This window comes from Globicephala melas, chromosome 14 (assembly GCF_963455315.2).
Source record: "Globicephala melas chromosome 14, mGloMel1.2, whole genome shotgun sequence".
In the NCBI taxonomy this organism is placed as follows: Eukaryota; Metazoa; Chordata; class Mammalia; order Artiodactyla; family Delphinidae; genus Globicephala; species Globicephala melas.
The window spans coordinates 36,629,580-36,654,112 of record NC_083327.1 but is presented as its reverse complement, the minus strand read 5'-3'; the positions used below and the strand labels follow the sequence as shown (position 1 = coordinate 36,654,112).

The 24,533-nt window shown below is 35.2% G+C and overlaps 1 protein-coding gene across 3 annotated transcripts in view; it reads left to right on the top strand.

The window, feature by feature from the left end:
* The window catches only part of ATG5 (autophagy related 5), a 119,484-nt gene extending 98,967 nt beyond the window's left edge, over positions 1 to 20,517 (top strand). For all 3 annotated transcript variants that reach the window (XM_030882935.2, XM_030882937.2, XM_060283793.1), the window contains 2 exons: positions 2,545 to 2,662; positions 18,310 to 20,517. In XM_030882935.2, the coding sequence (XP_030738795.1) occupies positions 2,545 to 2,662; positions 18,310 to 18,446 (255 nt within the window). In that variant the 3' untranslated portion in view covers positions 18,447 to 20,517. The remainder of the gene's footprint in view (positions 1 to 2,544; positions 2,663 to 18,309) is intronic.
* The last annotated feature ends 4,016 nt before the right edge of the window (positions 20,518 to 24,533 follow it).

Genomic DNA, 24,533 nt, shown 5'->3' with positions numbered 1-24,533 from the left:
ATGGGAATAGGGGAGAATTTCTGTTTTTTAATATGTGGCTAAGACTACTCAGCCTTTCCTGTTTAGCATATTTTTTCATATTATTATAATATATATTATATTATTAGAGCTAAGCCACCTCATAGTTCTGTCACTAAGTAGGGGGCGAATGAATCTTGAAAAGATTTATTTGGCTTTGCTGAAAACCTTAGTATTTTCAGATCAGAGCATGGATGATACATTTTGACTTTTTTTTAATTGGGGGTACAGTCCTGCCCCTCCTTTTCTACTGACCGGGGCCTAGTTGTCATCACATAGGCTTGCATTACTCAGACAGCCTCTCACCGATCATCCTGATGTTACCTCTTCACCAAGTCATTGTACACAGAGCTGCTTTCCATTAGTCTTCAGAAAAAGCCTCTTTCATCACGTCACTTCCTTTGCTAAAAAGTCTTAAAAGCCTCTTCATTGCCTGGAAGATAGAAAGCCCTAAGTGGGTGGTGGCTATTTTAAATTATTATTGCAGTCCCCTATTCATTTCTTTTTTCTCTGAATTCTTCTAACCTTTATTATCTTCACATAGTTAATCCTTGATTGTGCATGATATCATTCTCAGTTTCACCTGTGGGAAAACTATGAGCTTCCAAAATTGAAGGATATCAATCACACTTTAAAAAAAAATTTTTATTGGTGTATAATTGATTTACAGTGTTGTGTTAGTTTCAGGTGTACAGCAAAGTGAATCTGTTACACAAATACATATATCCACTCTTTTTTAGATTCTTTTCCCATATAGGCCATTACAGAGTATTGAGTAGAGTTCCCTGTTCAATCATACTTTTAAAAAATGAAGAGTTCAGTTAGTGAAGTGAATTGCATTATATTCAGTGCATACTTATTAAAATTTTGGTTTTTTTCATACTTTCCATATATGCTCAACTGTATTATTGTAACACCGTTTTTAACATTTATTATGTATTCACTGAACACACAGTGTAAAGCCAGGAGAGGTACTCACATGCTTGCACCACGTCTAGCTTTTCTTACATCGTAGTTTATGTCTGCACTTAAAATCATCTGATTTTTTTACCAAATCCGGTAAAAGTTATCTTGAAGAAGTTGAGGTATATACCTCTGTGATTTAAAAACAAACAAACAAACAGGGACTTCCCTGGTGGTCCAGGGGGTAAAACTCTGCGCTCCCAATGCAGAGGGCCCGGGTTCTATACCTAGTTGGGAAACTAGATCCCACATGCATGCCACAACTAATGATACCACATGCTGCAACTAAACATGCCGCAACTACGACCCGGTGCAGCCTAAATAAATAAATTAATTAAAAAACGAACAAACAAACCAAAAACTTGTCTTTAGTGGCTAGGTATTTGAAATCATTTTCTTATAAAATATTAAGATATTACTCTGTTCCTGTAGGTTTTTATGATTTTTCATTCCAGGAAGCTTAAAACAAAAACTTACCATCTTAAAATGAAATACCAGTTAAGAGTTGTGGTGGGTATTATTCTCCTTATCATTTACTTATTCTGTTCTTGGCAGTTCTCCTATTCCCAGAATAAACTTAAGAGGTATGGAATGTCCCAGATTTCCAAAGAAACTGGGTGCAAGATCATAGAACTCAAAAACGACAGTGCTATTTATTCATAGATTGGCTGATTCCAGAGCCTCCGCAGTCTGTCATGGGGAGGCTGCATCATTGTTGTCGTGCTTCTAGAGAGGGAGTTTGAGAAAATTAAACCTCATTTTTCGAATGGGTAAGACGTTGAAATTCTTAGCAATAAATTATGACATAGTGCTAATAACAATTGTCAGAGGAAATACATCTACTATTTTGAAATTTGTTGAACCTATAGAAAAGATAAAATAATAAAACAACTAAGACCATATAATACCCTTCACCTGGATTCACCAGTAATTAACATTTTTTCACATTTGCTGTCTCTTTCTACACACATACTCTTTCTCGCTCCCCTCCCCAAACCATTGGACTGTAGGTTTCAGACATCATGGTACCTTACTCCTAAATACTGGATCATGAATTTCTTAACAATAAGGATATTGTCCTTATAAACATTATCACACCTAAGAAATTTGACATTAAAATAATATTATCTAATGTTCATTTCGTATTTCCCCATTTATTCCAAAAATGTCTTTTATAGCTGATCTTTTTAAATTTCTTTCTCCAATCCAGTATTCAGTCAGACTTTTGTGTTTTGTATTTAGTTGTTATATCTTGTCAGTCTCTCTTAATCTTTTTGTATTGTTTTTGTTTTTTTAATGCCTTTGACTTTTTTGAAGTGTTCAGGCCAGCTGTGTTTAGAATGCTGCACGTTCTGAATTTGTTTTATTGCTTCCTGTGATTAGATTTACTTGAGTTTGTGTTAAGCATTTTGGGCCATAATACCACATTTGTGATGTTATATGCTTCTGATTACACTATATCAGAAGACAGCTAATGCCAGCATTAAATTTCTGATCTATTAGTTCATAATTCGCAGCAACAGAGACTTAATTGTTTGAAATCTTTTTTCATTTTTCGAATAGACAACAACTGAACGGCCTTTCATTCAGAAGCTTTTTCGTCCTGTGGCTACAGATGGACAATTGCATACACTAGGAGACCTCCTCAAAGAAGTCTGTCCTTCTGCAGTTGCTCCTGAAGGTAATATAAACAGCAACATTAAAACATCTCTTTCATTTCTCTTTGTTACTGAAGTAACATAAGCATTCTATATTTATAAATAACAGTTGTTAGTTACTGCAGGAAGATATTTTCATTATCTTGTTCATCTTTTGAAATAGAAGCACTTGATATTTAACTTACTATTTTATAAATTATTGACACTAAGAGAATAAGAATTTCACTCTCTTTAGCAAACTAAAATACACTTTTAAAATTACTCTCATATTTCTGGGGCCTTGCATCTTTCATTTGTGAATTCAGTTCTGGTAAACATTATTTTTAATCTCCCATTGTGTTTCTTCATTCTAAAGGAATAAGAGATAGTAAAAAAGAAAAGAAAAGAAAAGAAAAGGTCTTGCCTTTGGTTGATATTTTAAATTTCAAAATATTGAATAATGGATACGTATTTTATTTGGATTTTTTGCTACTCTTTAATGTTTTACTCAACATTGTTCTCTGAGGCTTTAACATTTCACAAGTCCAGTCAAGAACTTGCCCTGTTTTGTAGTCCTCATTTTGTAGCTTAGGTTAAGATTGTTTTCCTGTAAGCAGAGGAAAAATATAAAAACCACAATTCTCTTTTCTTAATTGCAACATAAGGAACACTAGGAAAATGCAGAAAACTAGGGGGGGAAATGCTATAGACCCCTAACTCATAGAGGCCACTATTGACACACACATGCAGATATATACTTGAATATTTGAGGGGGGTGTGTGTGTATAAAATTATATGTCCTGCTGCTTTTTTCACCTAACATAACATGATAGTCATTAAAAATTCTTTAAAGCTATGTTTTTAAATACCAGCATATGGTCCTTTATATCAATGTACCATAATTTGACCATCACCCTGTTACTGAATGACTTGTCTTATTATTGGTTACACTAAGCTGTAGGGGAAATTTCAGTGGCATATTGCTGTATTTGTTAATATATTGCCTAGACTTGGATTTATCATATAGAAAAACATTTAAAACTTGCCACTTTAAATCCTTTATGGGAAGAGGTAAGGCATTAGTAAATACAAAGGTAATACTTCAGTAGATAATGCTGTGTTTCTTATTAATATATCCTAAGTTGTGGTGATGGCAGTATTATTTACATGACTTGTAACTATATCACACAGTTCAAGAATCATATAGTATCTATGGAAATGGTTTGCCTATTAAGTAGAATTAGAAATAGTAGGATTGAGAGGAATGTTGATATTCTAGCCTAAAAGACTAAACAAAGAATATGGAACTCAAAATGTATGCTATTTGGCCTGTGAATATAACTATTTTTCTTAATTAAATATGCTTGCCTTTCCTGGCATTCCTATGTATATCTAGCACTTTGAAAATACACAAAGGCTCAAAAGGAGGGGAGAAGAGGGGCATCTGAAATACCATCAGAACCAGTTCCAGAAGGGATCAATAGAAAAGATCATTGACCACTACTCAAAATTATGAAAATTGAGCAAGTTTCATTGGTTTAAGAGGTTACTAAATAACCTCTAAGTTATAACCTCTTATAATAACCTTACAGTTTACTAAATATAGTAAACTATATTTACTGAGTCATTTGTCACCACTGTACTATACTAGTCAAGGTTTTTGATACTGTCATACATACTCATATCTCTAATAATAGGATAATAGTATCTTATAATCCTCATCTTCTTTATTGCTATATAGTTTTCATTTTCAGTAAGAGTTTTTGTTAAATAATTTTTTTGCCATTCAGTGATTTTTATTAAATTTATAGAGTCGTGCAGCCATCACCACAATCTAGTTTTGGAATATTTCCATCACCTCAGAGTTCCCACGTGCTTGTTTGTAGCTAATTTCTGCTCCTATTGGCAATTATAGACAATTACCAGTCTGCTTTCTGTCTCTGTAATTTACCTCTTTTGGATATTTCACATAAAGGGAATTATACAAAATTGCAACTGATTGTTTTCACTTAGCATAATGTTTTTGGGTTTCATTCATATTGTAGTATAAATTAGTAGTTTGTTCCTTTTTATTACTGAGTAGTATTCCATTGGGTGTATGTATCACATTTTATTTATTCACCAATTGATGGGCATTTGGGTTGTTTCCACCTTTTCACCTTTATGAATGATGCTGCTCTGAACATCCACATACAGGACATATGTTTTCATTTTTCTTGGGTAGATTCCTAGGAGTGGAATGGCTGGGTTGTATGGTAAGTTTATATTTAATTTTTTAAGAAGCTGCTAAACTTTTCCAAAGTGGCTGCACCATTTTACAGTTCTACCAGCAATGAATGAGGATTCCAGTTTCTTCACATCTTCATCAGTGTATATATTTTTTGTCTTATTATAGCCATCCTAGTGTTGTGTAGTGGTATCTCATGTTGGTTTTTTAAAATTTCCCTAATGACTAATGATGTTGAGTGTTTTCATGTGCTTATTGTTACTCATGGGATATATTTGATGAAATGTCTTATGTAAATCCTTTTCTCATTTTTTTCATGGATTATATGTCATATAATCCATGAGTTTTGAGAGTTATTTATATATTCTTCATACAAGTACTTTACCAGACATGGTTTGTAATTATTTTCTTCTAGTCTGAGACTTACCTTTTCATTTTTTTGGAAGAGTAAAAAATATTTTATTTTGATGAAGTCCTATTTATCAAGGTTTTTAATACATGTGTTCAGTTAAATAATCAAATATTTTTTCTAGTAGACAATACACTTGTATAGTTCCAAAATCTAAAAGTTTATAAAGGAATTTAGTGAAAAGTCTCTATCCCAACTCCTGTACATAAAATCCTGACTCAGTTCCCCTCTCCAGAGACAACCAGTGTTGCCATTTTCCTGTAAATCCTCACAGAGATAGTTAAGTAAACTTTTTAGTTTTGAACTCAAGTTATAGAAATTTGGACTGGGATATTCCCAGTAATTTTAGGAATAATCTTATTTTTCCAATTCATTTGATCCATGCTATAAGGGGTTTGTGTGTGTTTTTAAAATCTATTTAATGTCTATTTTGCTACATTCTTGAAGATTTGGGAATATAGACTAGTTTTTCCATTTGAAGTATAATTAAGAGATTGATCATTTTTATTGCTGTCAGAGACAGGACCCACAGGCTGCCCCCACTGCAAGCATTGGCCTTCAGTTATTCATTTCTCTGCACTGTATTTTTCTTTCTTTTTGAGTACTTTGCAGTATTTTAAAGAACATCGAAAAAATGCTTTTATCAATTAAGAGTAAATTGAAATTTAAGCTAAAACTTAATGTTGAAATGGCTACCTGATTGTACTTTTCTTAGATGTTTTTTGACAATCTTCTTTCCAGAACATTGTCATGTAAAATGTACTTCTTTATAACATCCTTGACTATTGAGTGAGAACATCACAATAAGGCTCAAAACCTTAATAAAACTGTTCTACTGTAAGGCGCTAGCCCCCCAACTGGCAGCACAGATATCAACAAATCCACAGAATGATGAGACAAAACCTTAGTGGAGGGAGAGCAGGAAGAAATTGGTTAGGTGTTAATTTTGTATTTGACATCTTTAAAGAATCATATAACTGTTGAACCTTAGAGTTATTTTAGTTCAGTCTCTTAGTTTTTTGTTGTTGTTGTTTTGTGGTACGCGGACCTCTCACTGTTGTGGCCTCTCCCGTTGCGGAGCACAGGCTCCGGACGCACAGGCTCAGCGGCCATGGCTCACGGGCCCAGCCGCTCCACGGCATGTGGGATCTTCCCGGACCGGGGCACGAACCCGTGTCCCCTGCATCGGCAGGCGGACTCTCAACCACGGCACCACTAGGGAAGCCCCATTCTCTTAGTTTTTTAGATGATTTGCTAAAGGTCTGCTTAATTGTAGAACTAGGTTTAGAACTCAAGTCTCATCTCCTGGTCCATTGGTTTTTCCACTTTACTATGCTACCATTTATTTTCATTTTCACCTTTTCAATCTTTTCACTTTTTTGTTTACTTTAAAATAACATTCTGAAATGTTTGCTTTTTCCTAACTCAATTTATTCTATGATTTGTGTTTAGTACCTAATCTGGCCTGCATGCAAGACCTACACTTTCTTTCAGTGTTCCCTGGCGTGATATTAGGGACCTGAGCTGCTGTTGTTACTGTAGTGTTCCTGTGTATAATTCTGGCTACTCTTCTTGTTGATTTTATGAAAATGCTGTCTATGACGTTCTGACATGTAAATGATAAGCAGTCACGTGGTTTGAGCTGACACATTTGTCAGAATGCACCTTAGTGCTTTTTTGCCATTCCTACACCCAGATCACAGTACATATACAAAGTTACTGTGGTCCTGCACAAGAATGGCACACACATTTGTGAGGCTTTTTTATTCCTTTAAAGACTCTTTATTCTCTCCTAAATTTTTTTAAAACATTTGTAAAATATTTATTTATTTTGTTTATTTATTTTTGGCTATGTTAGGTCTTTGCTGCTATGCGCGGGTTTTCTCTGGTTGTGGCAAGCGAGGGCTACTCTTCGTTGCAATGAGCAGGCTTCTCATTGCAGTGGCTTGTTGCGGAGCATGGGCTCTAGGCACATGGGCTTCAGTAGTTGTGGCTCACAGGCTCAGTAGTTGTGGCTCGCAGGCTCAGTAGTTGTGGCTCGTGGGCTCTAGAGCGCAGGCTCAGTAGTTGTGGCGCACGGGCTTAGTTGCTCTGTGGCATGTGGGATCTTCCCGGACCAGGGCTCAAACCCGTGTCCCCTGTGTTGTCAGGCGGATTCTTAACTACTGCACCACCAGGGAAGCCCTCTCCTAAATTTTTAACCTGCACTACCTGCCCATCCATTCCTAAATAATACACAAGGTGACTCCCCTTGTTTTTTGGGTCTTTTTTAAAGGGAGGGCAGTGAGGTAGCCACTCACAGCATTAATCCACTAACCTGCCTCTTAGGCAGGTATCTTTTTGTGACAGACTTCTTCCCACCCAAACTGTCACATGCTTGTATCCATCAGGGAACATACACATACCATACACATACTTCATTGAAATGATGTAAATAGTACGTATACTTTTGAGGTACTCTTGATGGTACATTTCATACCAGGAGGAGGCCACATTTCTAATACCAGTATCTTATCTTCGGAAAAACTTTTATTTGCCTCTTCTTTTTGTCACCTCATTGGAAAATAACTGTCAGTCATTTCAGGATCTATGGGGAGTATTCAAAACATCAAGTCACTCTTTCAGTAAAAAACTTTACTGTCTCGTTCAGTACACCTGTGATATTGTCCGTAGTGAAGCATTTTGAAACACCTGCACCCAACTTAAGTTGAAAGTGAAAGACTTTAAGATTGGGTGTGTATGGATAAGAACTAGCTATCATCACATGATTACAGGAGAAAGTGCTTCATAAAAGTTATGTGGCACCATTGTCTACTATTCCTTACAACAAGTGATTCATGCATGAAGGAATTTTGCCTTATTTCATCATATGAAGGTAGAATGTACTAATATGCATGAAGACGTGCTTTAGGTCATTATTCTTGTAACTAATGATGAGCTGCTTCATGTGTTTCTGTTTTTGTTTTGTAAGTGACTAGATAAGTTAGCCAAGGTAACAGGAAGTAACCAAAGGTGAACTCAGGTAAATTTTTTCTGTGGTGTCAGTAGTAGTTAAAATGACTCAGAGAGCTAAGCTTCTGTAGCAGGCTTGAAGTGAAATTTCTTTCTTTGCCCATTAGAAACAACATACAAAAATTTTTAAAAACTAAAAATCATAGCTTTTATTCTTTTACTTTGGAGAATACAAAAATCTTATAAGCTTTGCCCAATCATGTTTCATTGCTTAGTTTTCTAATGTAATGTATAAAAACCTAGTAAGTTAGGGTTATAAAAATAATAATGTCCATTCTCACTTTTTTTTTTTTTTTTTTTTTTTTTTTTGCGGTACACGGGCCTCTCACCGCTGCGGCCTCTCCCGTTGGTGGAGCACAGGCTCCGGACGCGCAGGGCCAGCGGCCACGGCTCACGGGCCCAGCCGCTCCGCAGCACGTGGGATCTTCCCGGACCGGGGCACGAACCCGCGTCCCCTGCATCGGCAGGCGGACTCCCAACCACTGCACCACCAGGGAAGCCCCATTCTCACTCTTATAAGTTTATTTCAAAGTTCCTGTTGATCAGTCCTCTGTAACAGTTGGGCTCTTATAATCCTGAATTTATATTTGGTATTGTACAAATGGAGTGTGTGTATAGGGAAAGGCTTACATTCAGTGGCAAATTAGTCAGGGTTGCCTGCATCTCTCTTACCAGCAAGTACAGTCTTCTTGCTGCTTGCCTTTTTCCATTTCTGCCCTGCTTCCTGGGATTTTATTTACTCTTTGAGCCCCTTCCCAACTACCATTTAACTTTTGGGTTCCATTTGATGTTGTAGCTTTCATTATTCGTCAGTTTCTTCACATCATACTGTCTTCTGACACTGGGGTTACTAAGGTGTCCCTGCTTTTAAGAAACTTTAGTCCAGTTGGAGTGGACAGAAAGATGCACAGGTGTGATATGTGTAGGAATGGAGATATGCAAAAGATAGTAGGAAGATTCATTGTCTTATCCATTCCAGAGTAGGCAGTAAAGACTGAGCTAAGTCTTAAAAGATGAGCAGAAATTAGTTGCAAAGGAGGGACCAGGTCACAGTGTCCCACTGTAGTAGAATCCTTCACTAGTTAGCCAGGGGCTGGTTGCTCAGGGGTAATGTCTAGTCTGAAATGCTGACCTAAAATGTCCCTACTCTATTTCCTGAAAGACTAGCTTTATTTTTCTACTTTTCTCCCATAAATGTGGACAAGATTTTCAATGAGGTCAGATGTGGGGGGAAAGTATTGAGGAACTAAGTGACTAAAATTGATCTTTTATTTGCTTAGTACAAATCTTTTTATTTGTACAAGTCTTTTATTGTACAGATCTTTTATTTGTGCTAATCTTTTTTAGTACAAATCTTATTTGTACTAATCTTTTATTAGTACAAATCTTTTATTTGTCAGTACATTAGAATATAATTTTAACAACTGAGGCTAGGGAGTCATAATATCCCATTTAGGTAGTCTAACTTGAAAATTATACTGCTTTATTTTTGACATGCTTTATGAGAAACCACAGAATAGTTTCTATAAAAAGTAAGGAAAGATGGTGCATTCACATTTTTTTCTCCTTAGCCCCATAGCATATGATTAGATTGTTTTATAAAGTGAATCAACTGTTTGTTGTAACAGCTTTTTTCAGACATAAAGCAATTAGAGAAAAGAAACATCTATACCGCAAAAAAAAAAAAGAAGAAACATCTAAATCTCACATTATTCTTCCAAGGCAGATCCTTCAATTTGAAGTTTGAACTTCAAATTGGCACTTTTGTCAGCATGGTGACACTGACCCCCAAAGAGGTGGCATTTCAATTTGCCAGTTCATGCCACAGAAACATGAAGCCTTCAAACCCCAAACTTCATCAGAATGAGGGTTTAGGAGTAAGAATAATAATCGTTCTACAGTTTCAGTAATTCTTTTTTCACTCATTTAAAATTTGTTTTCATTCTAGTATCCTTTTGTACCTTCATACAAAGGTATGATTGATTGATTTAGAAGATCATTTAGTAGTTGCTTTTTTTTTAATGGTTCTTACTCAATAAAATAAGGGTGTTACCTGCTACGCACCCGATAGGATGGTTGGAGGGTTTAAATGAACAAAAGATTTGTTTAAGTGAGATTTCATAATCTAATATTTTTCACAGTTTTACAATTAACATTTTTTTGTTTTCTTATGGTTTTGTTAGTATTTTTTCACAAATAACCGTACTCATAAGAAATTTACCAAGTGGAGTTAGCAAGAACCAGTTTTATTTTTTCTTGTTGTCATTTGTTGATAGTCCTACTCTGCAGAGATAAGTACGTGTTGATTTTCAGCCTCTGCACGGAAAATAGAGATGTAGGATGAACTCTAAATGTAAACTGATGTTGGAACCGCTTATACCTCAGGTTATGGCAAGAGTTCCGTGCTACTGAGTTTTTAACTTTTTTTAGAAGTTACCTTCTGGATGTGATTAGGAATGCTCTGGTAAGACATAAGTAAGCTTATCTCCATAGTCCCTGCAGCCAGCTGGACTAGCATATACTTGTTAAAATACGTTAAAAAGGAAAAATCTTAAGGCAAGAGGTCCGGAAGTGTTGCTGCTAGTGAAAGCTTTTCATTGAAGACTATAAGCAACAAATCACATATTTATTTGAAGTTTCATCTATTCACAAGTAACCCTGGAAGGCCCATTTGTAACTCCACTGAGGTACCGTGAGCCTGCCATGTGGGACTGGGTCATTGGACTGCAGTCTTATCCTAACACTCTCTACTCTTCATTGTTTTCTCTCTCTGGGTGTAAAAGAAATGATACAGTGTCATTCACAGTGGTAATACAAGAAGTTCTTCAAATGTAGCCCTCATCAACAAAGATCTACTATATTGAAGTCTGGACAGAAGTAACTTATGAGGCTTATTTTAAACTTGGTAATTATAATATATTTTCTTAAATGTATGATTATGTCATCAAATCTAAACTGAATCGAACTCTTCGCCTTGTTTGTTTGATTCTCCCTCCATCTCTGTGCTTTGTCCCAACACATGGGTAACATGGGCTAATTTTGGTGGTACAGAATCTGTTAATGACTTAACCCATTGACATATGTCTTTTCTAAAATGAAAGAAATAATAAACTGATTATTTTCATTATTCTCCATTAGTGAAGATGGGATTACTGGGCCTGTCAGGAGATGCCTCTGATTTCCTTTATCTAGATCCCAAGAAGTTAAATGAATTAACTTGACTCTTTGAAAAGTGGGAACAGATCTTACACAATTAATATTTCATCTTTAGCACTAGAAAACAATTCCCTTAACAAAATAATAACACATGCAGGCAATTAAAAGCAAGTCATCTCTTCGTTAAAACAAGTCCTGTGAGACCTTAATCTGACCATATATAAACAGTGTAATTACTGCCTGTATTTTAAATAAAACAATTAGTTTTGAATTATTCTGTAACTCATAATTGACAAATATTAACGAGCCCTATTACACCCAACTAGAATTACTGGATCATTTTATAAAATTAGTTCAAAAACATTTGAACCTATATTTTCAAAGTTTTATTTTTGGGGGCGGGAGGTTTCTTGAAGTGAACAAGTTTTAATTTCTAACTTGTACCACACTTTTATCTTATCAGGAGGCATTTAATCAGTTTATGTAAATGGTCTCACAGTCACTTAATACAATGTTCTTTTTATAATTATAGCTAATTTGGGGGTTAAGTTTAAATTTTGGTTTATTACCTCCTCATTAAGAAATATAAAGGTTATAAGCAAGTCAGTGAAAGAATTAACATAGACATGTTTTGAAAAATCTTATACAAAATGTTAAGAGTCAAGGCTTTGGTAATATTTTGGACAGAAATAATAAAAATATATATAAAGATAAAATTTACGCATGGGAAAAGATATTCGGTATATATTAACTGTGATATTCTATGTTCATTAAAACCTATACTACTAAATGAGCATAGATCCGGAAGAAGTTAATGTAAGTATTTTTAAATAGGTTTGTATTTCTCTGATAAACAGCACTCTCCTTCTGTTTGTGATCATAGGATAAAAGCTCTGTAAGCTTGTATATGTTCATTTTTACTGCTACATCATGTAGTATGCTCTTAAGATTGAGATCTCATTCCCCAGGAAGCATTTCTGTCTAAGATTAATTGCCCTTTTAAAATCAGCGTTTGATGTATTCCTTTGGCTATATCCTGGCTTGGTTTAACCCTCTTTGACCTGACCTCACTGACTATTATCGCTGAAGCTGAGTCAAAATCCTTCAGCATGATGTATGCACTTCAGATTTCAGCCTGTGGTTTTTCATGTCGATGGACTCAATTAGTTGGCGTTTTACTAATGAACATACCAGAAGTTAAAGAATTTGTCAGAGCAACATTGTTCAGAATAGTGACAGTAAAAAAGTTTATCTCTGTTTTTCAGAAGTATCAAATATTTTTCAGAAGTTTTACCTTCAGCATCACACATTCCAAGATAGCAAATCAAGGCATTTTCTGCTGAACTATGTAAAATATAAATGTGAAGCCACAAATCTAAACACAGTGGTTACAACCTTTGGCCTTAGATTTCTGTTATTCCATATCCACAGGTGTTAACTAAAAAAACAAGTTACTAATCTGAAATGTTCTGATTAAAAGCACTTTCCCTTAGAGATATATCATCCATTTCTCTAGCTTCCTTTAAATTCAAAGAAGTTTCACATATTTAGTTACACGTATTAATAGTAAGAGTGAAACTCATGCATCTCTCTAGAATCTCAAGTAACCTGTTTTTAAAGACATTTAGGTCATATTCCTTGTTAATAATTGGCTTAAAAATAATGGCTAAAATGCAGATTGGGATGGGGAAGGCTGTGAGCCATTGCTAATAGAAATCTCTAAAAAGCAGATTCATCACATACTCTTAAGTTCTCAAATAATGATATACTTTAAAATGTATAACAAAGATTTTTGAAGTTTTTTTCCCCCTACTTGAATTTTTCATCTTTAAAATAAAATAAGAACCATACCTAAAGTCTATTAAGTAACATCACCATGGTACAGTAGGGCTCATTTGACTTATCCAGGATGTGCTCTGCTGAATATACATATTTAGAGCAGTACTAGATTTATCCAGAGGTTTACAGTGCTTAATGACTTTTTAAAAATGTCATTCATTTTGTTGTTTGCATAATGATAGAGTCTTTGGGTTTTTTTGTTCTCATCTCTCTCCTTTTTTTTTCTTAACACATTCATAAAATCCTTGTGCCACACTGCATAATAATGGGTCTGAGTAATGCAGAGTGTATATTAACATGAGGCCAAATTCTCACGCCCTTTGCATGCCAGTCACTTAATTAAATCCACAGTTTTTATATACGTTTTGGTATATCACTCACTTATTGAATGCCTACTATGTCCAAGCCCTGTGCTGGGCTCTGTGCTGAGTGCTTTATTTGGATATCCCATTTGATCCTCTCTGCAACCCTGGAGGTTAGAATTCTTTACCTACACTGTAGGAGGAGGAAACTGGGACTCAAAAGGTTAAGTGATTTGCCTAAGAATTAAAAGCTAGTGTATTATGCTGGTTTAAACTCAAATAGTTCACTGTCTTTGCATAAAAGACTCATGTACTAGAACTGGAAGACTTGTTACCAATCCTCTGTTTCAGACCAGTGCTTTACAAACTGACCCGTGGCGTTGAATCACAAACTGCCATGGATCGTAAGTCAGCAAGCAGCAGGACTTGGGAGACGGGCTTCAATCCCACATCAGCCAAAGCTGCCCCACCTTCACCTGTGTTATATATTGTGCTTCTGCATAAGATTTTGTTTGAAGAAAAATTCTATACCCATATTATTATACGATTTATTTAAGGGAACATTTTAAAAAAGACTTTACCCCAGAGATTGATTCAGGTCTGGAGAGGTTATATATTTTTAAAAATCTTCCAAATGATTCTGATGGTCAGCCAGATTTGCAAACCATAGATCTAGACAGACATCTTCATTTTATATATAAGGAAAGAGATGAGTTCTGCCTAGGGTCCTTCATTATCAGAATTGGAATTCAAGTTGCCTCCCTCCCAATTTGTGTCTTTTTTTAAAGTTCATAATTTTCATTAATGACTGTTGACTAATATGAATTTTCTTTCTTTTCTTTTTGTTTCTGTATGTAATTCTTACTCTTTTAATCATACAGCCAAAATCTGTCTAAATATATTTTTCTTAAAATGTCACACATCTCTAAAATGCTCACTTTAAAGTAGATGCTAGAATTGTTTGTTTTTATTAGGGTATTGGTGATAATAAAACATTATGTGATGTGTTTACATTTTTATCTTTCATAATACTGAGGCTTATAAGTAAGATGAATATAAGAAATGAAATTTTATTACGATATTCTCTGTATTGATTTATGATCTCTTTAGATTTAACATCTAACTCTTAAAGTGAATTTAATTGCTACTCAAAGAAAATTCTTGTCTCTGATATTTTTTTCTGTCCTTTTCCTTAATTCACAAACTCAAAGTATTTATGAATGATTGTCCTTATATTTACAAGATGAATTAAAAGAGTTGTTTTTTTAAATTGCTGTGTGGACATTCTACAAAATAATGACATGTGTTCTTCAAAATTGTCGAGGTTAAGAAAGGCAAGGAAAGGCTAAAAACTGTCCAAGTTAAAGGAGAGTATAGAGACCTGAAAATTAAATGCAGTGTGTGGTTCCTGGACTGGATCTTAGACTGGAGAAAAAAATAATTAGGATAGTTAGTAACATTTGAAATGATTACATAATAGTATAATATCAATGTTAATGTTTTTTATTTTGATAACTGTACTATGGTTATATAAAAGAATATTTTTATTAGAAAGTATATACTGAAATATTTAAAGGTAAAGGACTCTGTTTCTAATTTACTCTCAAATGATTCAGAAAGTATTTATATATATACACAGAATGATAAAGCAATGTAAACAGTTGATGACTCTGGGTGAAGAGGAATTCCTTGTGCTATTCTTGCAACTTTTCTCTAAGTTTGAAATTATATCCAAATCAAAAGTTACCCCCAAAAGTGCCCTGTATGTGAAAATTTCATATAGAATGAGTTCACTCGATAACTGTCTCAAACGTTTGCCTACTTTAAAGCATCAGACTAACGTTTTTAAAAATCTGAGTGGGTGGGACGTGGAGTAACATATTTCTCCTGAGTCATTTACTTTGTAGTGACATATTTCTTATTCCCAAGTATTAAATTCTAGATTCCAATTTTGAAACACAAAGATATATTTACCAAAAACACGATTTACTTTAGTAGCAGTATCATCAAGTGTTTCCTTTCTGTTAGGGGAAAAAAATCTGCTAAATTTTTACTATTTAGTCTTGTTAGCTTTGATATTGCCAAAATGTCCAGTCATGCTTTGTTGTTATTTGTGGTAGCGTCAGTTTTGGTGATGGCATATATACTTCTTGGCTTATTTGGAAACATTTTGACTTTTTGTTGTTTCAATAACCAAAACAGTCTTTATCAGTAGAGCTCTTCTACATAGGAGTGGTAGTCATTAGAAACTATTTTCAAAACATTAATTTTGATAGTGTGTTTTACCAGCAGCAAAATGATCCAAGCTCTGAAAACACTTATTGTCAGGTACCACGCTAGGCACTGAGGATACAGTGATAAATAAGAGAGAAGTATTGTTTAAGAGTTTCAAGGAAACTGCTGTCCCATTGTAAGAATCCTTCTGATGAGAGTTACGTCATCAGAGAAAGTCAGAAAACCAAAAAGATAAATATACACAGGTGAAATATTTGGACAAATGTAAGCAGTGACCAAATTATATATTTAAAATCTTAGACTGTTGTGTTGAGGGATATGACATCACTTGCTTAGTTGTCTGTGTTTAGCGACACGTTTATGTTCCAGATTAAAAGTGGCCCCAGGTTAAACCAGAGAATCAGGGCTGCCTATTCAGGTTTCTGATAACATGATTTATTGGGTTTGTTTTACAAAGTGTTTGAATTGTGCTTATGTTCTCCAGCTTCTGCTGTACAGTTCTTAAACTGTCCTCTTGTGTAACAGGGTTATAGCCTTTTGCCTTTCAGACACACCATGCGTCAGTGTGCCACATTTACATGCTGCAGAGTATTTTGGATATTCAGCTCTATTTCATAGTATCCAAAGGTGACACTGCTTAAGGAAGAGCTTTACAGTTAAGGAACTTTGACTCTTATACCAGTGCTCTTTAATTTTTTTTTGACTCAGTGCTAAGTAGGAGGAAGATTCTGAGACCATTAAGGTATTTCAAAGAAATATACAAGAATATAAAGAGAACTACAGCGGAAATGTTTTTAAATATTCTAAGAAAGATTTAATACAGTGAAACCTTGGCAGTCTAGAACTTACAAAGTATGAATCATTCCAGATAGCTGAGGGCTTATCCATTTGAATATCAACATTTTAAAATCTTCTCAAAGTACTAATACTGTGCTTTCTATAGTATTCTGTATATAGCTTAATCTTTTAGTTATAAATGATTCACATCATTATGGAAACCAATCATTGTATTAATACTGTGATCACAACTGTGTAAAAAGTATGTATAGATGCAACAAAGATTGGTGGACAAATCAAAACAATGAGAGAATTTTTTTAAGTTAGTAGTATTATAAGGTGATATCTTTTTCCAAAATTGTTTTAAGCTATGACACAGTGTTTCAGGGTTTTTTGGAGACATTTATTTGGTTATCTTTGGGGTTGATAATATGTTTGTTAGGTCTTTATTTTTGGCATTCTTTTAGCAATTCTCTAGTGTTTTTGTGTCCTCTCATTGTCAATCTGTTGACTGTCACTGCCCAGGACTGTGCTGCCTCTAATAGGGAGTTTAAATATTTCTTTAAAAGGGTCTCTTGTTTCAGGTGCCAGCCAAGCCATTATCACCATACATCATCAGCCCATTTTGCCTAGACATTTGAGCACTAGGGATGCAAAAGTCATTTTGAACAGAGCAGAAAGGAGAAGTAGGGTATTTCCTTCTCATACAGTTCCATGAATTCCCTGTTGCCTTGCTGTCTTCTGTGTCCAGGAAGCTGAGAGATTTAGATGTTGTAGATTGAAGAGACTAAAAGAGACAAACCAAGAATTGTGCTAAAGGAGTGATACAAAGTTTCTTGAAGGTTCTTTGTTTTGTTTTATTTTGTTTTCTGTTTTTAGAAAAAGAGTTGGGTTTTACTTTCTTTGTTTTTCTGTAGCAACCAAGCATGCTTCCGTTTTCTTTAAAGATCGTCAGTATATCATACAAAAATCATAAAAGACACAAAACTAATCTTAAATTTAATTTGTAATAAAATTTGAACTTCAGAGAAGAGTGTGAATTTAAGCAACGTTTTAATTAGCGAATGGGTGTTAACAAAAATCAATCAAGTTTCAGTACTCTGAAACAGAAATCCCTGAGTCAGACTCCCAGTTCCTTCTCATTAAAACTTTTAACTCTTCTTCTAATAGTCCCTAAAATTTTCTCATACATATATGAACAGCTTTATTGAAAATTAACTTACAGCTCCCATCTGTTTTATTAAACATCTTCCTAAACACTGCTCTTATTCTTGATGACTTCTAGACACATTTCTGTTTTGTATGTTTTAAATATGTATTGACCTACTTCACCCACCTGTCATTTTTAATAGCCGTATAGTACAGTTTTTAATGTGTAACTAAAATAAATTTTGGTCAGTGGGTACAATGGGCTGTTTTCTCCACTGTGGTTTCATTAACGTCAATCTTAGGTAAGCACAGTAATTAAGAAAGAATGAATACTTTCACATATAGCAACAGAATTTTTATCAGAATTCATTGTAACCCTCAGGTTTCTGTTTTGGGTGATACATATTGCAACATTTGAACTTTCTCCATGTCCACATTTCCTGCTCAGGAAACAGACCAGGTTTTTAACCTGTTAAAGCAGTAAAATCCATTTAATTCACTGAGGATTCTCAAAGGCAACAGATTATTTTTTCTTCAACTGTTTTGACTCTTATCGATTATTGTTGGATTTCTTTCTTGGAATAGATGGGGGAAAAAAGAATCAAGTGATGATTCATGGAATTGAACCAATGTTGGAAACACCTTTGCAGTGGCTGAGTGAACATCTGAGCTACCCAGATAATTTTCTTCATATTAGTATCATCCCGCAACCAACAGATTGAAGGATCAACCATTTGCTTAAACGGAATCACCGTTAAACAGGATTTACCAGAGCATGTCACCTTTCTGCTTCAATCAGGTTTGGTGGAGGCAGCCTGACCAGAAACACTGCTACAAGCCAAACAGGAAAAAGATTCCATGTCAGATAAGGGCACTTGGGCTGGTCTTACTTTGCATCACCACTGCTTTCCTCCGCTGCCGTCATTAAACCTCAGCTGCGACATGAAAGACTTTACAGGACCACTGCAAGTCTTCTGTTTTCTTGTAAAATATAATGAAGCTGAAGCCTTTGGCCTAAGAAGAAAATGGAAATATGTGCCACTCAATTTGTATTTCTGATTAACAAATAAACAGGGGTATTTCCTAAGGTGACCATGGTTGAACTTTAGCTCAAGGGAGTGGAAACATTGGTTTAATTTTCAAGAGCATTAGACTTAAGAAAGTAAAAGAGAAATTCTGTTATCAATAACTTTCAGTAATTTTTTGTAAAAGATCAAATTACAGTAAACCCATCTTTCCTTAATGAAAATTTCCTATGTTTACAGTCTGTCTATTGGTATGCAATCTTGTAACTTTGATAATGAACAGTGAGAGATTTTTAAATAAAGCCTCTAAATATGTTTTGTCATTTAATAACATACAATTTTGTCATTTTTCCAGTACTTTCTGACTCACATACATTAGATCACTGTTTTCACTGTGTGTTACCTTTCAGTCTGGTCATCATTGGCATGGAATGGGTGTAGGGCATAGGATAACTTGTCTCAGGAGCTGTCATAGAATTTCTTGCTGCCGATTTTTCAATCTGTGTTATTTACACCAAAAGTATAAATAATGTTGCCATTTATCATTGCTGTTTTATCACTGTAAATCTGTCAAATCATAGTCTCTTAAGCATCTGTATAATTTTACATTTTTTTTTGGAAAAACCCATTCCTTTTCAAGCTAGTGTTTTTCATTGGCCTCAGGTCTAATGTTTCACGGTGGTCCCTGGTAGCCAATCTTTGAAGTTTAAAGATTACCGATCTCCAGACTGCAATAGCTTTTCCTTAACTTTACCAAAAATATTCAGAGGTTACTAGAGTTCTTATTCAAATAAGGAAATTTTTGCTGCACTTTATTACCACGCTGCTGGGATTCTACCAGCTGAACGTACTTGTGCATTACACTTTGTTTCTTGTGAGCTAGCTTGCTGTTCATATTGAACGTTGACCCGTTTGAGTATGCTAAAAGACAGTATCATACAATAATGGTTTTAGATTCCAAAATAAAGATGAATGTTTTTCTCATAAAAAAAAATTGTACGAATGTGAAGTGAGATCCTGCTAGTGCTCACTGCTTCCTTTTTCCTTTTATGATTTTCACTAATCAGCAGACTTATCCACAGAATGAGATAAAGTTAGTCAAAGATCAAATATTCTGGAATGGAAAGTATACGCCTCAATCAAAAAGAAAAACACAGGATACCAATATGATCAGAGAAAAATAGAAGCAAGTAGCAAATACTTGGCTAATGTCAATAAAATGAAAAGTGCCATTTTAGTAAGGCGGAAAAAATAGTAATATTTCAGGTACTTAAGGATTAAAAATCCCACTGACTTGTATTTTTTCAAAAGAGGTTGATCTGAATATGATTGTTCACATTAAAAGTGTTTATTCATCTATTCAGTTTGGGGATTTTCCCTCTTGATGTTTTGACAGACTGATGTGAGCTTCAGTGAGCAAAGGGATCAAAATGCCAGGAGTGCTAAGCTGTGAAGAAGATAAGTGTGGTAAGAGCAGTAAGCCTTAGTAGTTTTCACAGACAAGACCAATGCATGGTCTCTGCAGTGGGCTCAAGTGAGCTACTGATCTTTACTTCCAGATTTGAAAGTAAGTTTTATCAAGCCATTTCCCATTTTTACCTACTTGTTCATTATTACACCAGCATCATAACTGTATTACTCTACTCTAGTCCCAGGTAAGTCAAGCTTCTGATACCCAGAGAAAGAATAAAAACAGAAATTAGTGCTGGCTTAAATATCTATTTTTGTTTCTTTTTATTTGAATATTTAAATTTTATGGTTTATTAAAAAATTAAATTAATTTTGTGTCTGTCTTTATTTCTAGAAGTTGAAAATGAAATTTACTATAAATCAGCTTACCTATTGGGGAAATCATTAAAATTTCCTTATTCTTACACCTGTCATAAAAGTTTCTCAAAGAAATAACCGATAGGAGGGTTAAAGGAGAACATATGAAAGAAAACTGGAGAGGACCACAAATCTCAGTGTGCTTGTTTAACTCATCCTCGGCAGTGAGCATCCTAAGGAAATGAAAATGTGTTCTTAAGTTATTGGCATTGTTTAACTAGGAAGGAATAAATTCAGCCTAAATAAAGGAAATCATTGCTTGTCCTTCATAATGTTGTTTTTCACTTGGATGGCCCAAGTTCATGGATAGAGTGAACTGATAAGGACCTTATGTATCTAAAGACCCAAAGTAGCTTGCTCATAGTTAAAGCTGACCTACTAGTCTTTATAGCATGGTGATGTTCAGAACACATTGTAGTCCGTCGGACGTGAACGCAGGATGGGCTGCTCCTGTTATGTTTATTCCCCCATTCACTGGAAGCTAGGTGGGAATGGATGGTTTGCTAAGAAAACAATATACAAGATGTGATATTGAGTGACACTTACTTTTAATGGTAATCTTTCTAGGATATGTTTATATTTTGTAGGCTCTATGAGGTTGACATTTTTTCTTTCAATTTTCAGAAATATGGTTTACATGGGTCATGCCCAAGAATGACAGTCTCATGTTTTATTTATCATACTGTTGATATTTAGGTCTGAGGTAAGTTGGGTTTCCTTTTAGATGTGCCAACACAGTTGAAATAGAAGTGTAGGATCTTGGAGTATGATAGGAAAAAATCAAGTATGACAGTATTTATAGTCCATTCCATTCATGGTCAATCACTGGCGTGGAATCAGTCAAAATACTTACCTGTCTCTTGAGTTCTGTCATCCACTTAAGTTTTTATAAATACAGTCATCTCTTGGTCTGAAAGTATTAAAAATTACCGACACGGGTGTTGGAGAGAAGGACGTCATGCCTCTTTTCAAGTAATTTGAGATTAAATGATTCTTTGTAATATAAATTCATTTACCACATAGATTTATTTGTGCAGGTTTCTCAAACATGAATTACAGATTTGATTCTCCACACTTATTGGCAAGTGTAATACTACTATGGAATCTTAGTAGTCACAATATAGGAACCATAGAGTGAAAAAGCACTCTACTTTTAGATCCTGTAGGTGGTTCATTAAGTATTTAAGTTTTTTAATATTTAACTATTCTTGTCAACTGACAATATGTTGGAATGATCACCAGTGAGATAAAGACTAATCTGAAGATTTAGAAATGTCAACATGTTTCAACATACTAATTGATTCTTCTGAAAGTGATGAATTTGGCTTTCCCTCTGTAGCTTCCCCACCCCCATATCACAAGAATAAATAAAGCACAACCAGGCTTTTTCCTCTTTGTTTACCATGGTTCTTAGTAGAGTGTCTTGCACATAGTTGGTGCTTTGCAACTATGTATAAAAAAGAAAAAAACAGGATTATTTAATGATGCTTTAAAATCAATGCTGTGTTTTCCTGTTAAAAATACCAGCTATAAAAATAGGAAGGACCTTGTTGTTTAGAAATCAATATACAAAGTGCAGTGAGTGCAGGTTTGCAGTACTGGTGAAGACTGGGTTACTCAAATTGGCTACTTTCAGCAGGAACCACTGTGGATCGGAACCTTGCGTCAGTCCACGTTCATTTTAGTTGTAGCATAGACCGCAGCACAGATCTTCTGTTTCAACATCACTGTAATTTAAGCAGCCCCTAAAGTTTGAGCTATTCTCATCAAGCGTCTAGAGGTATTTATTAATTCTGGCCTTTTCATAAATGAGTGGTTTGTGTCTTGCTTTTGCCTTTAGACCTTACTTCTGAAAATGTAATACATGTTTAGCAAGGGAAATGTGTTAGACCTGTGAGCAGGGTTCTTCAAACTGAGGTAGACTCTTAGGACCAAGTTTATGAAAAGCTTTAAGAGAAATATTTGTCTTTCAGTCTTTTATATTCAGTGGAAGAGGTATCTGCTTCATGTATCATTTAGAAAATACTGATGAACTTTTCCTTCGTAATGTTTACTGTGGTTTATAATAAATATTTGTATGCTATTTGTTTCTCACACTGAGCACAAACTCCATAAGAGCAGAGACCAGGTCTGTTTGGCCCAGGATTGTATTCTCAGGACCTAGCACTGTGCTGCAACACAGCGGACTATATACTACATACTTGTTGAATAAAAGGTTGGAAAAGTCTGTGTAGTATATCTCCCTTTTAGACTCCAAAGCATATTGATACATTAAAGACTTTGAGAAATTCTAAGGTTAAGAGCCCTATTTGATCTAGCATTTCCCAAATTTTCTTGATTATAGGATTTTTCCTCCAGTACCACATCATATTGAACTCTAGTTTGGGGAATACTACATTAAATCGTTACATCCTAATGACCTAGGGTTTAGAGCGTAAGCCTTATCCCACTTTTTCTGACAACTCCATTTGAAAGTATCTCTTAAGCTTAGGACCCCTCCAAAAAATATCTCGAGTCTATTCATGCCATCCTCTAGCTATGTTCCATTTTTGTCAGTATCATTCCTGAAATTCATTCACCAAGTGTATAATGAGTAATATATGCCAAGCTATGTGCAAGAAATACAATAGGTTAGAACTTGTCGTGGTAACGCTGGGTGGACGGTCTGGGTGCACAGCAGTGCCATAATTTGACGGCACATACAGAGTAAGATGTGGTCAAAGGGCTGGAAACCACAGGGTCTCTTTACAAGACTTCCATCCCAGTATAAAAACTAGGCAAATGGTCAGTCCTTAGGTGTGAAAGTAAGCAGGAATCAGGGGTGAATAATTGCTCTCAGGGAACCTCCATTAAGGTAGGCAAAAGAGCCATGGAGCTGAAATGCGGCATTCCAGGGAACTAATTACCAGAGCTCCAAATGGAAAGGCCAAGCAGAGAGCCTGGCTCCACAGATGGGTGATTTTCTGTGGCACTGGTACATGTGGCAGGCGTTTCTTATCTCTAGGGAGACAACTGTACTTGTTTGGGATGTGGTGACTATATCTTTGTGCTGTCTAATGCACATTTTCCAAATAAGCTATGTTGCTGAAAGCTTAAATCCATAATTTGGACGTTGATATTCTTGTTACTCAAAACTGTTGGGTTTTAGCTTTCTTTTACAGAGACAGTAACTCAGTGACCTGTTACCTGTATCTGATCTGTTGTGTGCAGGCCTAGAGAAAAATTTCGTGCCCTGACTACTAGCCTTTTTCTGCGTAGGCCATCTCAACCATGCCCCCCTTAAGAATTTGGTCATTCCTAAGTGCCTGTATTTCAATAGTTCCTTTTGTCATGGTTTTGAAATTAATTATCATGTAATATGAAATGTCAACTTACCTGATGTCTCTGATGTTCCATAGTGATGCTAACATTCAAGTGTGACACAGAAAGTTATTGATGATACTGCTGACGTGTGAAGGTATCAACTGGAGCCAACTTTAGATGAGGGCTAGCCAGGTGGGGGCAGGGGTTGGGGAGGAGTATATATATATAAGCAAATCAGGTAAAAGTTAAGTTACTTTGGGGTTGTACCATGCATGAAACATTCGAATAAAAAAATAGAAATGCCAGATAGGTTGTGATTAGCTGTAGTTCAACTCTAATTCAGATGCATGGTGGACACTTTTCATTCTAGGCAGAATGAAGACCATGCCTTAGTCTTAGAGCATTTAGGATATCTTAGTAAAAACCAACTCTGATTGCTAATTCTGTGTTCCGCATATTCTCCCAAATCTTAAAGAATTCTACATGATTCGTCTATTCAAACATTTGTTGAGCAAGTAGGGTAGTGGATATTTTGAGAGAAAAGACATGGTCTCTGACCTTAAGGGACCTCTGTAAGAGGAGAGAAGACAAAAGTAACTACAACATAATAGTTGGATATTGCAATGAGAACATACAAATAAACCACTATGAGAA